We start from the raw sequence: 15,512 nt of genomic DNA, 5'->3' as shown, positions 1-15,512 counted from the left end.
TTTTTCTAAAATCAAATATTAGCCATTTTTCTAAAATCAAATATTAGCCATTTTTCTAAAATCAAATATTTGCCATTAGCCATTGATATTAGCTAGAGACAGGTGAGCCATGGAAGGGAACAAATGGTCCTCACACACTGACTCCCTATAGCACTCCCTATACCCATGAAAATGAAACTCTGTACTGACTACTCACATGCTCATTACAGCTTGGAAGTGCCTGAGTTTCATCAGGATCCTCGCAATTGTCATTGGGTTTGTTGATCTTCTGTAAATTCCCATATGTAATAGAATTGTAACTTGTGACTGTGAGAAAAAGATACAAAAGAGACATTGCTAAGTCTAAAAAAATGACAACAAGGAACATCTGATTCCTAACACTCTACTGATTAAGGGAAATGGTTACTGCGATAGAATTTCTATCTGCTAGACACAGATCCCTCTGCCAATTACATCCATCTTAAGCATGCTTTAAAATGTAAACTGATATTGCACTAAGAAAAAAAGCTTTCTCTTTTGTCTGTAGGGAATATACAAAATAATTCACCTGGAATAAAATAATAGGAATGCAGAACTGGAAGAAAATGCTTATTTTGGGTCAATTACAGAAATGCCTGTAGAGAAAGATTTGCTCTCCTGTAGGACAGCAAATACAGAATTTGCTCTCCTGTGATGCTCTTAAGCACAATGCTTATGAACTTATCTTCTGTGCTAACTATCAGTGCAGTAGTATGACTCACCTCCATCAATAAATTCATTGTAGATTGGAATGCCATTGTAATCCCCACAAAGACCACATGTATAGTTATTGAATTTGCTGTCCAGCTCCAGCTAGATAATTGAAAGAGGAAAAATGGAATTACTTGGGAGCATGAAGACCATTCTGAAGGAAATATGTTTACTTGAAAGGAAAGTTGCTAGATGACAGAAGTGATGGTCAACCTAAAACCCTCTCAGAAATAGCTCTTGCATTGCAAATTAGATTGTAGTATAGCCGATAAACACACAAGGCAGGTGCAAAAAATCTCTCAGAAAATAAAAGGGGGCTAAAGTTCCTCTAACAAGATAATTACCACAATCACCATATTGACAAAGAAGAAAAGTAAAGTATTCTTAAAATTACAGGACTCTTTTCTGCATCAGAATAAAATTTAAATCTTACTATGGATCAGGAAAGCTATGATACACCTGTAAAAGATAGATGAAGGAAAATGCAGATCGTAGAGGTGTTACATGTGTTACAGAAAGTAGTAAGATCATCTGAATGCCACACCACTACTCTACAACACCACAGAGAAAGGAATATTTTTTGAATAAGGTACCATGAGTGTCAACTGGATAATTCAATCTAGCAAATTGGCTCTGTTCAGTTTATGACACTCTATTTCTGTTCAGTTTGTGATATTCTGTTAAACCCAGGAAATACTAATAAAGAATTGGATTATACATACCATCAGTGCATCCTCCTGATTCCATATCAGGATCAGGCCTAATTTGGCATAAACCTTGGTGTAAATGTCATTGCTCTCAATTAACAAGCCAGAGCTGTAGTACGGTGTCTTGACACTAGAAAAATCATAGGCTTTGATAAGTACAGAAATTTAAGGGGTAACTTGAATGTCTCTTACAGAAGTATTCTAACAAGTAGGGAAACCATCCTTTGCCTTCTTATACCCCCTATCTCACCCTAGTCATACAGGGTGACATTTTTAGAGAGGAATTATAAAACACTGGGCAGTTTTTCAACTAGTTTTCAACTAGTTTTCAACTAGTTTTCAACTATCACAGCATAAAATACAAGGTTATACAATTAAACACCAAATCTGCCAGGATATTTCATTAGCCAGCGGACTGGGTACCAAAAGGCAAATTCATGCATTTATCTGCTCTACAGACTTCACTTCAGTGGCGTGAAATGTTATTTTATATGACAACGGATCATGTACCAGTTACAGAGCAGCATGGGAAACTAAATTCCACAAAAACTAAATCCCCCATGCAGCAAAAACCAGTTCTACAAGAGGAGTTCTATTGTTTTATGAATAACACCTAGGAGAAAAACAGGTTTGCTTCATAAAAAAAAAAAAAAAAGCTAAACGCTCCCTATTTTTTATGGAGTTCTTTTCAGTTGCAGCAAAAGAATGCATTTTTTTCTTGACTTTACGCCATTTTGTTATGTATTCTGATATGATCTATTATTGAATAGACTTCTTTTGAAGTGGATTCCCCATTTAAAATCAAAAGTTGACTTCTGCACAAAATCCAAACTAGCAAAGAAAACAGAGAGGGTATTTTTTAATAACGCTAAGATGTACTAATATGTGGCCTGCTTTTTTATGTCTTGAACCTAGAGAGCTGTGTGTTAAGCTATGTTTCTTCACGTGTTTCGTTGTTTATATTTCTAGGATTAACAGGAGCAACTGGGACATACTCAGTGCCTTATATCTTCATATTAGAGGAGGAGAAAAAGATTACCCTGTAAACAAATACATACTGCCCTAGACTAATTAGTTTAGCACTCTATCCTGATATTTTGACCTGCACAATATCTGTTATATTCTCACAAAACCCAGCCACTATACTTTATATGATTATTTATGAACAATGGAAAGTAACACCTCTTTCCTGTCAGGAAAATACAGAAAAAGATTCCAGAAAAATGCATTTGCCCTGCTTGGTCAGACCTTGTGCTAAGGTAAGCGCAAGGCAGTACTGTGAAACAAATAAGGCTGTGGCATTTCACCCCAGTGAAAGATCTGGCTCATCAGATCATCAGACATTTTATTTGCCGTGCAGCCAGAAAAAGATGATTCACATAAATCTCTTCCTTCACTTGCTTTAAATCATCCTTTATGTCAGTGTGCAAATTAAGATTAATACTAAAGTCTTTCCTCAAAGTAGTTTTTATGTTGGACTTTGAAGTGTTCTTTTAGTTTACGGAAATGCCTGCAGCAGCTATCAGTGATAATAGAGGCAGCAATGTAAAGAATCAATTGTGTTTTTATCCTCACAGCACATTTCTCTGAATCACTATGTATTATAAGAACTTACATTTGCCCATCTACCACAGCCAGTTTTGGTGTGAGGTACACTGTGAAGTCCTTGACTGTGATCAGAATGTACTTGATCACCGGATGGTTATTGCTGTTCAGATCACGCTGAATTTGGACAGAGAACTCTTTGTAGGACTCTCGGCAGTCAGAAGCAAAGTTATATTCACAAACGCCAGGAAACTGATAGATGTCTCCATCAAAAGTTTTGAAATGGTTGTTCCCCCAAGTACTGCAGACATAGTGGCCATGGCTTCGTGTCCTACCTGTTAAGTGACAAAAAAAAAAAACAGAGGAATGAAAAACACTGAGACTAGGCAGTACTTCCCAACAAGAGAGCTGAGGAAGAATGCTTGCATCATGTTCAGCCACAGAGCTCAAGTGAGTTTACAAGGAAAAGAATGCTAGAATTCCACAAACCTCTAGACTACTGAAATACCTGCCTATTAAACAGAGAAGACACATTCCTCTGTAAAAGGAAAAGAAAACATTAATAAACACTGCTGGGACCTAGGTATTTCTTGTAGCATTCACTGATGTGAAAGAATTTGTTGTGTAAGGTGAGAAAAACTTAACCCTCTGACTGCTAACAAGCTGGTGCATTAATATAACAGCAGTTACTTTGCCAAATGCATGAATTTATGCTGAATCACGACAATAGGTTATTTTTTCTAAGAGTTACTATCTTCCATCATCCAACATGTGCTAAAAAGAAACAGAATTAGGAAGCACTACAGGAATTTTTCCAAACTTCCTTCTTTTCGTAACAGAAGAAACCTTTATTACAACAGACCTCTGCAGAAAAAGCAGATAGGGCAGAAAATAATGACATTGGGAGCAAAACAAAAAAGCAATAGCAAGAGATGGAGCTGATGATCTCAAGTTCAGTCCTTTCCCGACCACTACACCAGATATTAGCACTTAATAAAACAGTATCCAGTTAAGTCTCAAGATTAGGAGTGAGCATAAAAGCTGAACATACTTGGGAAGCCTGCCAATGTACTAAGAGCACTCATGCCACTTATCTTTTCATAATTATCTAGCAAAGTTTGAGAAATCAGAATTACCAAAGGAGCCTCTAAGTCATTATTCTCTGATTTTATCAACCACATTAGGTGCATCCAACCAAAGCTCATATCACTAGATACTGCCCAAAAGGAAGACTTCAGAGATTCTCCCACAGCTCACAACTGGGATCCCAAACACAAGACATGACCCTCCTCTCATTGTTAAATTCAAGATATGGGAATCAAGACTAGGATCACAAACCTGATCACTGCAGACAATGCATCACCAACTGCTCTAAAAACACAGTCTTGAATATGAGAGGCTTTTCCAGAGTAACAAAACATATAGACATCCTTTTTCTTAATGGCTACAGCAAAAAATTGCCAAATTGACATAGCTTTCTTTCTGTCAAGCAGCTATTCTACTTATGACAGTCTAAACACATGGAAAGAAATGTAATAGTAAAAATAACAGCTTCCAAGCATATCAAACTAGAGATTAATACGATACATTTAGGCACTAAATTCTCCAGATACAGCAGTAGCTACCTACTATGGTTCTGCCACATAGCCTTAAAGTGTTAAATAATTCAAAACACCTTAAAACTCCAGTGGTTTATTTAAACGTGTCATTTCCTTCTACCTTTGCTGCAGTATTTTATCCCCCCACACCTTTTCCAGGAGGCAATTTGCCACTATTTCATTTCCAGAGCTTACCTTTTTTTATTTCGTTTGCGTAGGAAAGCGCCAGCCAGAGTATTAAAAGGCTGGCAACTCTTAGCCCCATGGCGGCTAAGGTGGGTGAAGTGGGAACACCTCTGAAAATTTTTCTTTATATAATACCCACTGGTGCAATTGATTCCATCACAGGGGAGGAGATACCAAGGGAGGAGGAAAGAGGACAGGTAAGAAAAATAGGTGTGATATTTACAAAAGATAAGAAGTAAACAGATAGGAATTTTTCAGTGTAAATGAAAGAATTTGGCGTACAGGAAATGGTATAATATTGATTCAGTAATCATGCATTTTTTTATTGCTCTTCTGTATTTCTTTGTCCTACAGAATACTTCTTTAAATCTTTCAAATAGTCACACCAAGTTCAACCTTCACTAACTTCTATAAACAGTGAATTTTGGAGTGGCTGAATAAGAAAATGCCCTGAATTAAGTTTAGAACGGGATATTCCCCAACAATGACTTTAATGTCAAGTTTTTGTTTCATTTTCCACCATCAATTACATCTACTTCTGTAAAGATTAAATGATGCTCATGAAGTTCCTGCTAGACAAAAATAACCTTCATAAATATTGGTATGTCTTGGATGAAAAAAATATTTTACAGGCAATTGTTGGATTCCACTGACTCATAAAGCTCTAGGACATCTAAAACACGATACAAACCATATGGTATATCATTTCCTAAAAGCAATTGTGATGAGGTGGCATTATAACTTCAAGAAATTTGCATCACAAGAGATTATCTGTCAAACATCGTCACTGTGCAAGAAGAAGGCCACCAAAAACATCCGAAGGGGCTCTATCAACATTTTAAGCTTTAAGACAGCAGAATAAAAGGGAAGACATGGAAACCACTACTGCCCACGTAAAATAACATCTCATATATGTTTTCTGACAGAACCCCCTGAACAACTTTCTTGCTTACCTTCTATATGAATTATAATGTCAGTCTCCTCTCTGACATCAGATCCTACAGAAAGTCCCATAAATGCTCAGCTTTGTGCTATGTAGAGGAAGATGAAAATAGTCCTAAGGAAATCCACAGAAACAGAAACCAGCTCCAAATGCTGCTTCAGATAGAGTAAGATTTCCACACGCACTGTATTTTGCTTTGCAGAATTCCTCAGAAGTGTTTTTGTGACTCTCTTCAGAAGACAAACCCGAGTTTTCTGTCTTGCAGAGAAAATATTTATTTCAAGAGATCTTCTAACACAATTACTTCATAGCACTGAGTTTACTTGTTACACAGAGCATACAAGGTTATTTTCTCATCAAAAGTTTTGCATTTCAGCATCTAGAAATCTCTAATCCTCTTAATTCTTCCAAGTTTTCCTTATTCCTGTTGCTCAAATTACAAGTTGAGCAGAACATGCATATTTTGTAAAACACCAAGGAAATTCCTCACTTAGTCCCTTTAGCTGTTCTGCTCAATGAGAAGTACCCTTTGCGATAAAAGCATTTCTTCAGTTGTTTGCCTTTTTTTTTTTGTAACAACTGTAAATTGTAACAACTGCTAGTACACAGCAGACCTGACCTTTTTTATTAAATTGAATCTTCATATCTATGAAGTGGGAACTTGCCTATTTGGCCTTCAGGGTTTGCCACAGAACTCCCAACCAGAGAGAGCCACTTCCTGGCCTCACTGGTTGCGAATGTGAAAAGTGAAGTTGACTCACCTACAGATGTGTTCTCAATCCAATATGCTAGTGTTTTCTTCCTAGACACAGTGAGAAATAAACACTTCTTTGAATGACATGGATAGAACTAAGAACTGTTGTAAACCAAGTTCAATAAGATATTAAGGACTGATTTGCTCTGCACCAGCTCTGGACTGCCTGTACAGGAAGCATAATCCCATCTTGGAATACATACAGAACACACCTATCTTCCTTCTGCTACAAGTCTGGTTTTCTTCACAGTGAATTATATCTTCTCATTGCCTCTCCTAAAACAGAGCATTGTGGGTCACTCTGACAACCCATCTGAAGAACAAGGGAAGGGAACATGTCTTGACAATTTCACTCTCACTGAATTTGTACTCCAAACAATAGGGGCGTGACAATCAAAAGAGAAATGAGGAGATTTTCACAATTCATAATTCCTAAGTGTATTTGCATCTTTGCTAGCATTAGAAAGTATCCTAAACTTTTCTATCCCTGTTTTCCTACTGACAAGAAGGTAATGTTCCCATCCATCAGCTGCTTTATTTGCTTTTCAGAAATTAGTAGTGTATGAGATATGAAATTATAATCTATTTTCTTTCATGCTCAGCTACCTTAAAGCTTGTTGGCCTAGGCATCTTAATCTAGAGTTATGTGACTTTTAATACACAGTAAACTCTGCATCCATATGTACACATTAGTTTATTTACTCTGAATTGACAGCTTTTTTTTTTTTTTTTTTTAAAGTATATATAATTCTGCTTTAGCAGGTTCAATTCCTGTTACCAGAACAGATGATGAGAAGGGCACTTCCATATGTAGTTCCCAGTCCTAACAGAGATGATTTTTCCTGCCCCAGTTCCTGAAGTCCATGAATAGAATTACAAGCTGCCATAATCTTATACTACATATCTGAACTAGGGAGCCCCTAGACAGGCAACGCGACAGTCAGGGTAAATAAATTCCAACTGCGTGGCAGGTGCATTAGCTATAGCAACAGATGCAGAAGGAGAGATTAAAGGAGAAAAAAAAGAGTATGTTTTGAGTCATAGCTGAATCAATACATGCAGAATTCCACCACCCAAACTTTTATGAGACTACTTCTAATCATTTCATCAGCATACCACAGCTAACTTACGTTCAAATTAATTACAATTGAAATTTAGTTTGTGTTAAAAAAAAAAAAAAAAAAAGAGAATCAAACTGGAAGATCACCCCTCATTTTGATTCATGTTACATGTTTTCCTGTGTGGAAGATTTATAGTGCTTTGAGGCAAAAAATAAGCAGGGAATTATCTGGGGTTATCATTCTAGGAAGAACGAATAGCTTTTCAAGAATATTGATCCCGTCTCTGTGTGTGAACACACCAAGAGGAGATCTTACTGCAGAGTGTTTTCACAGCAAGCTCAGGAAGGACATTATACAAATCCCTCAGAAAGGACAATTCCATACTGTCACAAACACTTGCTCCACTTTTACATTCCTAGCTCGCAGCTCATCACAGCAGTGCTCTGTCAGTGAGGATGCTCTGCAGATGAAGCTGCAGGATTTCATTCTGGCACTCTTCCATCTGTTGGCATCCTCTGCAATGTACAGATCCTTCCAAGCGCCCACCCAATTGCACGAAACACCTTTTTTTTTTTTTTTTTTTCTCCTGTTTCTCCTTTTTTTTTCTGTTTCTCAAAGACTGGTCTCACAGCTCAAGCAGAGCAATGTGCTGTCCATATTCTTGGCAGTCTTTCTGCAACTGCTCTGGCAAAACAGAGCCTAATTATGAATTAAGAGATCTCTGACAAGCAATCATTGTGCCCTTAAAGCAAGTCTTTGGGTTTCCTGGCGTTCTTTTTTCAGAGAAATAGCGGCTGAGCCATACAATTGCTCAAGGTAGCTGCCAATGCTAGCTGGAGCATTTTCACATCCCTGTCTTAAATGGTTTTGCATAGAAATTTAAAGATTAGCATCCATTCTCCAGGCATAATACTTCCTTCTCTTTTCAGAAGCACTTACTGTATTTGAGACCTTCGTTGCAAAACTTCTGTTTCTCTGCCAGTTAGGTATACAGGCTGAAAAACGTGCAACGCAATTACTGGGGACTAGGAACTGGTTTACTAAATAACCTCAACTAGTAAGTTGCTGTACTTCCTTTTCAGAAAAAGGTATGCCTGTGAAAAGCCTCAGCATGACAACCTCTGCATCAATCCACACAGAAAACAACATTTTAGGGTCAGTGAAGATTGAAACACTGCTCATTTCTTCAAGTACCTTTAATATTTAGTCCAGGGAACTTGATATAGCTAAGAAGGGACAACACAAAAAGGTCATAAAGGGAACTATACTAAACATTCCCTTCTCTGGTCCATTTTTGTCTCAATGAAGTGAGGTTTTCTGAATTTTTCAGTCTCTTTTTAGGGAACACTTTCAGATGTCAGAGAACACATTACTGCCACTACGAAAAGAAACTTTTGCTCTTCCCTCCCTTTTTCGAGTGGTGTGTGGATATGACCTCTAAGTCAGCACTTTCTAGGGACCATTTTTTAGCTTTCAAGATGGACTTCTTTTCATGACTATCCAAAATTTACACCGATTCCTTGATAAGACAGGAAAATAAACCACAGTTATCAACTTTTCCCATTTGTTAAATTATTGATGAATGGCTTATCTAATAGCACACAGTCCACAGTTCTATGGGCCTGACAGAACTTCAGAAATTTAAGATTTAATACTGAATAGCTGATATAATCACACAACTCATTTCTGAGCCATAGTATAACTGTAGTGACAGATACATAAGATACCATGGAAAAATCACACTGACCCACGTGAACATTTTGGTTTAAAATATTTCATCCTCCTTTTCCCACCAAAAATCACTATCCAGCTGGCACAACACACTACACTTCCCATAGTTACAATACAGAGTTATTTGCTGTTATGTAAATATGCAGTTACATAATTTATAGAGCCTACCATTTGGTTTTAAGAGGAAAAACTACGTCAAATGCAAGAATACATCTGATTAATATCAAAGTCTTCCAGCTGTCACGTACATTTTACAGCACCGTTACTTCGTAATTAACCTTTGAATCATCAGAAAGGCAACACAGAATATACAGTGCTGTGTCAAGGAACCACTGTGGATATACAGTGCTTACTGAATAAGGGATGCTTCGAGAGCTGCTCCATCCCACATTAGGCAGAAGGAAGGATTAATTAGACAGGATTTAAGGTATTTTGCTTTCTTCATATTTAATCCTCATGCATTTGCAAATTTTGAGCTGAATTTCTGTTATATACCTTTGGAAAGAGAAAGAAAATAGAGAATCAAAAGGGAAAACAAATTTATGAGACTTCCTTAATGCTTCTCGTTTTTAGTAATTTTTATTAAATGCAATACTTAGAAGCTATCTGTACTACAAATAGTCAGCAGTGGCACTGACAATTCATACCACCCTACAATATACTTCATACAGAAACTGTAAGAATTTCCGTAGAAGGAATACCTAGAATTGAGAGCCAAAAGCAATAATATAAACAATTTGGAAAAAAAAGATTATGGTTTTAAATTATAGGTAAGAAACTGACAACAAAAAACCCTGACACTCTGTTTCTCAAAGGATCAGGTCATCTCACATTTCTCATGTATTTGTCTCCACAAATTTCCTGTCCTAGTATTTACAGTTGCAGAATGAAACACAAAATCAGAGACACTGAGCCACAAAAGTGTCTCATGCTATATACAGCTATATACAGCAAGGACTCAAAATGAGAGGTGTATATCCAACAGCCAAGCGACCTGGACCAAGCAAAAGAAAAATCGCAGAAAAACAGTAGGTCTAAACTCTAGTTTTTCCTCTGTGAACAATGGCCAATAAGCCATCATGGACATTGGTAGTTTACATCTTGCAAAAAAGCACCTTTTCTTCAAAACTATGCCAAAGGAGAACTCTTTTCATCCATGGCTGAGTTCTCATTCAGAGACGGATGAAATATCTGAATTTGTCTTGAGGACTAACATTTCCACCTCCTGAACAAATGCTTGTATTACTGGGGTCCCAAGGCTCCCTCGCATTCTTGAAACTGTTCAACTTTTCAAAGAAGTCCTGAGAAGAGCCACTTTGGTGCAGATATAAGCCAAAATTGTTATAGGTCATTTACAAAGATATTGCTGAGCTTAAAAAAGCATATTAAAGTCTTATTTTTGTCTAAGTAAAACCATTTAACTGAACATAGCATAGCAAATTGTTATTGTATTGTAAGACACGTAAGAAAGCAAGCAAAACACTGATAAAATGTAGAATCATCTTTCTTTGCACAGACTGAAGAACAAATTTTCTTCTGGTTATGTTTCTGCATGTTAGAAAAATTACAGATAAAACATTTCATAACAACTCTGTAAGTATGCAAATAAAAGTAATAAAAATGCTAAACACAAACAAGGTTTAAGACATAAGTGATAATATCTTTTCTGTGTACTTTCCCAAGACTTAGGACCCGGGTGAACCTTCCAGTACAGGACAGTACTTCATCAGTGTTGCTTTAAATGTTGCTCCATTCACGTAAAGATACAATTGAATAAAAAGCCTTTTCATTTTTCCTGCATATAAACTCTTACAGAAACCACATCTTTACCAGTTCAGAGAAAGCATATTTCAAAAATGATCTTTTCTGTAAAATGTAAAAATAAAGGACACTTGACAACACAAGAGGCTTCCTCTGTACTTTACCATTCAAAAAGGGTCTTTAAAACAACAAAAAATGAACTTTTTATTATAGTCTCTAGAAGACTATTACTACAACAAAACAACATGCAAATTAGGCTTATAACAATCACCTAAAAATATTATTAACTGCTGAAGTTGTATTCATCTTCAGAATCCAGACATGCCACAGACCTACCTATTCAACTGTTATAGTACTTATACTTTCATCTTTACAGGAACCTTTTCAGATTGGCCAGTCAAAAAAACATTCAAATTAGTGCAAAATAATGCTCTGAACTCATTGAGGATTTACAAAATTTTAGTTTGTTAATAATTAAATAAGAGACAATACTGTTTATATACAAACCATGGATCATTTAAGCTTTAATGGGAGCTATTTCACAGCTCTCATAGGAAAATGAATTCTCTTTGAATGATACCATCATTTTCATGGCATGATCCTGTATTTCCCAGGTTTGTCATATGCAAGATAGATGACCTAGGCCAATCCCCCAGCTCAGGCAGGGACACCTAGAGCACGTGGCACGGAGTCACATCCAGGCAAGCTGAATCTCCAGAGAATGAGACCACAACCTCTCTGGGGTCAAGGGGCAGGATTTTGCCCCTTGACCTACTGGCAGCACTCCTCCTCATGCAGGCCAGGATCCCATGGACCTTCTTGGCCACGAGGGCACTGCTGCCTCATGGTTGGTGTCAGCCAGGACTCCCAAAGCCCCCTTTGTGGAGCTGCTCTCCAGCAGGTCGACCCTTAATCTGTACTGGTGTCTGGAGTTACTCCTCCCCAGGTGCAGGACCCTGCATTTGCCCTTGTTGAACTGCATGAGGTTCCTCTCTGCCCAACTCTCCAACCTGTGTAGGTCCCTCTGAATGGCAGCACAGCCCTCTGGAGTGTAATCCACTCCATCCAGTTTGGTATCCTCCACAAACTTGCTCAGGGTGCACTCTGTCCCTTCGTCCAAGTCACTGATGAACAAGCTGAACAGCACTGGGTATTTACCTTTGTTTCTAGATATCAGACATCTATACCTATATACCTATATCCAGGTGTATAGGGAGACCTGAGCCTATCTACTTGGTCTATCTATGTAATGTATCTGCATAAATGAAATCCGCATAAAGCATGTGTGCAATTATAAATTCCATTTTACAAAGCTGAATAGTATTTACATAACTCTGTACATTATCTTCATTCCTGTTACATAAATCAAATTAAAATAAACCAGTAAAGCAAACTGCACCTGAATGAACTTGGTAGTGACTGACGTTTAAGTTACTGCATTTACTTCTATAACATGCTTTCTAATTGATTACAAAGGTGTATCCTCTTCGTGTGAATCCTGAGAAACTCCCATATGATCTGGTAACGCCCATTTCGCAAAGTAAATTTAGAAACTTTGAAAGGAATCTGATATGAACAGAAGATTAGCTTATACTACTGAGTCACTGAGTGCAAGAATGTTAGATATACACGTATCACATACAAGCTGGAGGAAAAGCTTTCCTATTTGACTATCTGTAAGAGAAGAGAACAAAACAGAGGTCACAATATAGAAAAAAAGTCTCTTAACTTTCTATAGAATCCATAAATACATATTTACATTTAATCCAAAACAGATTCTAGAAAAGTGATTGCCTAAATATTGTCAATAGGGTAGAAAAAAATGCAGTGAATTGAAGTTTTTAATCTATCTTTCAGTGTTACCTCATATATTGTTATTTTAATTTTCTATTACCTCCCATAATAATCAGATACATTTCATGAGAGCCACTTCTTATCTGGAACTGCTTGATATATGAATAAGTATGCTCTAAAAGTAGAAAAAAGAACAGTAACAAGTGCAAGTAGTATTAAAATAACTCAAACAAATGTAAAACCCCCTAGCAGCCAGCACTGTAAAATACTCTCAACCATACAGCACTGAACTATGCTTCCCAGAAACCTTTCTCTGTGCTCCAGAAAGAATCTAGTGAAAACATTTTGAATGATTTTGAGTATTGCTAGTCACATTTTCAGAAGACACAGCATGACCTTTCTATACCTCCCCGACTCTCGCACTGTTTGGTTTGCATAACTTCTCCGAAACATAAATCGAACTGACACCATACAAAATAAAATATATCTAGAGCATCTACAGGTCTAGTCACATCCCACTGTAACACTCTACACACCTACTTCAGGAAGTTTTCGCAGAAGTCTCATCCCGTTGCAGGTTTATGGCTCTTCCCCCCATGGGATTTAGTTTGTCCAACTACATAAAAAGTAATAGTTTTGAGTCAAGTAGTCATTCTTACCTAAACTGTGAACATCTCTTTTTAAAGACACAGTAACTCTGATCATTAATCTTCTTTGTTCTTCTATCTTTCTATCAAAATCACATTTAAATTACAACATGATTCAGATGATCAGACTCTCATTCTAGAAGGTCCTTATCAAACAGTAATAGGAGTGAGAGAATGAGGAACAGAACAACATGCTTACACTGGTGAATCCAAGCTTTCCAGCTGTATGAAACACCTTTTAGGACGCTCGTTTAGCATTAATTCCTGATTCTTCAGAAAATACTTACAAGAAAGTTCCAAAGTAGTTGCACAAAAACTAAAATAGTGACCAAGAACAATGAACTGTGATCTTACATACCATGTTAAGATCCGTAATTATCCAACATAACCAAAAGTAACTGTCAGAGAACTGCACAATTAGCAAGCAATACTGACACAGAATAAAATGACAGCTGCAATTCCATGACTATCAATATAAAGCAACACATGCAAAAAAAAAAATTGCCATAATGTCCATTCTCTTTCTATCTTATATAAAGCAATGGGCATAAAGTTAAATAGCACCTCTCAGGAAAGAGATCTTGAAGTTAATTTGACAAGTATCAAAAAAATGCCAAGTAATTTGAATTTTGACTGATGCACGTGTACTGTTAACAAAGGCATGGAGACCAAAACAGAAAGCAACAATTTATGTTTTATGTATGAATTCAACGTGGGGCCGCATCTTAAAAATCTATATGCCATTCTGCTCAATCCATCTCAAGAAGTGTGTTTCAAAATCAGGAAAGGTACAGAAAAAAACACCAGGGGTAAGAGTGAGATGCATTACCAAAGGTGCCCGATCTCTGCAAGGTTCTCGTGATTATCTTTTAACCATTTATCTTTTAACCATTTAATCCATCCTTGGACGGATTCTAATGAATCTCCTAGGATGAGTAGATATGGTTGTGCTCTACACCATTTATTTTCTATTAATAAGTGTATATACTATATTGTTAGGCCCCATTGAGAGTGAACTATGCTATCAAAAGGTAATGATTTTGAGAACTAAATAATGGAGAGGTCCACTAGTAGTCAATTCTGAAACCATAGTATCAGTCTTTAAAGGTGTTGTTTTCCTAAAGAAATTTAAGATGGAATAAATTCCCATTAGTGTTGGATTACAAAGTTAATTCTTTTGGCTGAGTTAGGAATACTATTTCTTATGCTTGAAATATCTGGGTTTCACATTTGATATGAACAATAATGAGAAAGAACTAATCGCATCCTTCATACACCCTTTATTCACATCTTAGAGATAATTACAACTCTAGATTCATCTTCAATATTCTCACACTCTAGCTCTGCCTTTTTAATGCATGGAGCATGGTCTCCTTGATTTGAATTCACTGGCTCACAGAACAGAGAAAGAGATTAGACAAAACAGTGAAGACAACATGAGTATAGTTCCCTTTGGGAAACACAACTTTCAATTCTCATTAGGAGGTCATGATTAACATGACAATTCACCTTACTTTCCAGCTGCTTGACTTACAGGAGAAACAAGCTTATTATTACTGACTGACTACCAAGGCGCAAGGGAGAATCCAATAGTTTTCTACCCGCCAAATTTAGCTGTGCTTATGCTGCCTTAATCCACTAAGAGTACAACCATGAACACAATCAGGATAAAAATTACTTTTTATTTTATTAGTGAATGCCTGTGGCCATTATGAACTCCCTGTCTTGTGCTCTGACCATGGTGCTGAAAATATAAATTGGCTTGGATCAATGCTTTTACCACTCTCTTCGGTCCAAGAAGCAAACACAATCTCCTCAGCTATGAAGGTGGGTGGCCAAAATCTCAGCTCAAGTAAAATGGTAAAATTACTTGCAAGTAGTCTACTCCACAACATGCAGGATCCAAAGGCATTAAGAACAGAAGTCAAGCACATAATACTAGGCTTAAAACTAATATTCTACAGGAGTCCTGAGAACGGACACTATCAGCAAAATGCTTTATGCAAGAAGAGATTGACCAAGGGACACTAGTATTTAGCACCTTCTGCCGAGACTG

General features: G+C 37.0%; 1 protein-coding gene across 1 annotated transcript in view; it reads right to left on the bottom strand.

Annotated features, from left to right (window-relative positions):
- The window catches only part of LOC112955247 (mucin-2-like), a gene marked incomplete at its 3' end in the record, with an annotated part of 32,510 nt that extends 22,843 nt beyond the window's left edge, over positions 1–9,667 (bottom strand). Inside the window, exons 1-5 of the mRNA XM_026048523.1 lie at positions 9,608–9,667; positions 3,052–3,316; positions 1,452–1,566; positions 741–831; positions 197–306 (exon numbers count right to left, since the gene is read on the bottom strand). Of these exons, the coding sequence (XP_025904308.1) occupies positions 197–306; positions 741–831; positions 1,452–1,566; positions 3,052–3,316; positions 9,608–9,638 (612 nt within the window). The remainder of the gene's footprint in view (positions 1–196; positions 307–740; positions 832–1,451; positions 1,567–3,051; positions 3,317–9,607) is intronic.
- Between the last annotated feature and the right edge of the window lie 5,845 nt (positions 9,668–15,512).

The sequence above is a fragment of the Nothoprocta perdicaria genome, unplaced genomic scaffold (genome assembly GCF_003342845.1).
Source record: "Nothoprocta perdicaria isolate Ctin4 unplaced genomic scaffold, notPer1 scaffold_549, whole genome shotgun sequence".
Classification (NCBI taxonomy): domain Eukaryota; kingdom Metazoa; phylum Chordata; class Aves; order Tinamiformes; family Tinamidae; genus Nothoprocta; species Nothoprocta perdicaria.
The sequence above is the reverse complement of the archived record's forward strand: the minus strand, read 5'-3'. Positions and strand labels throughout refer to the sequence as shown.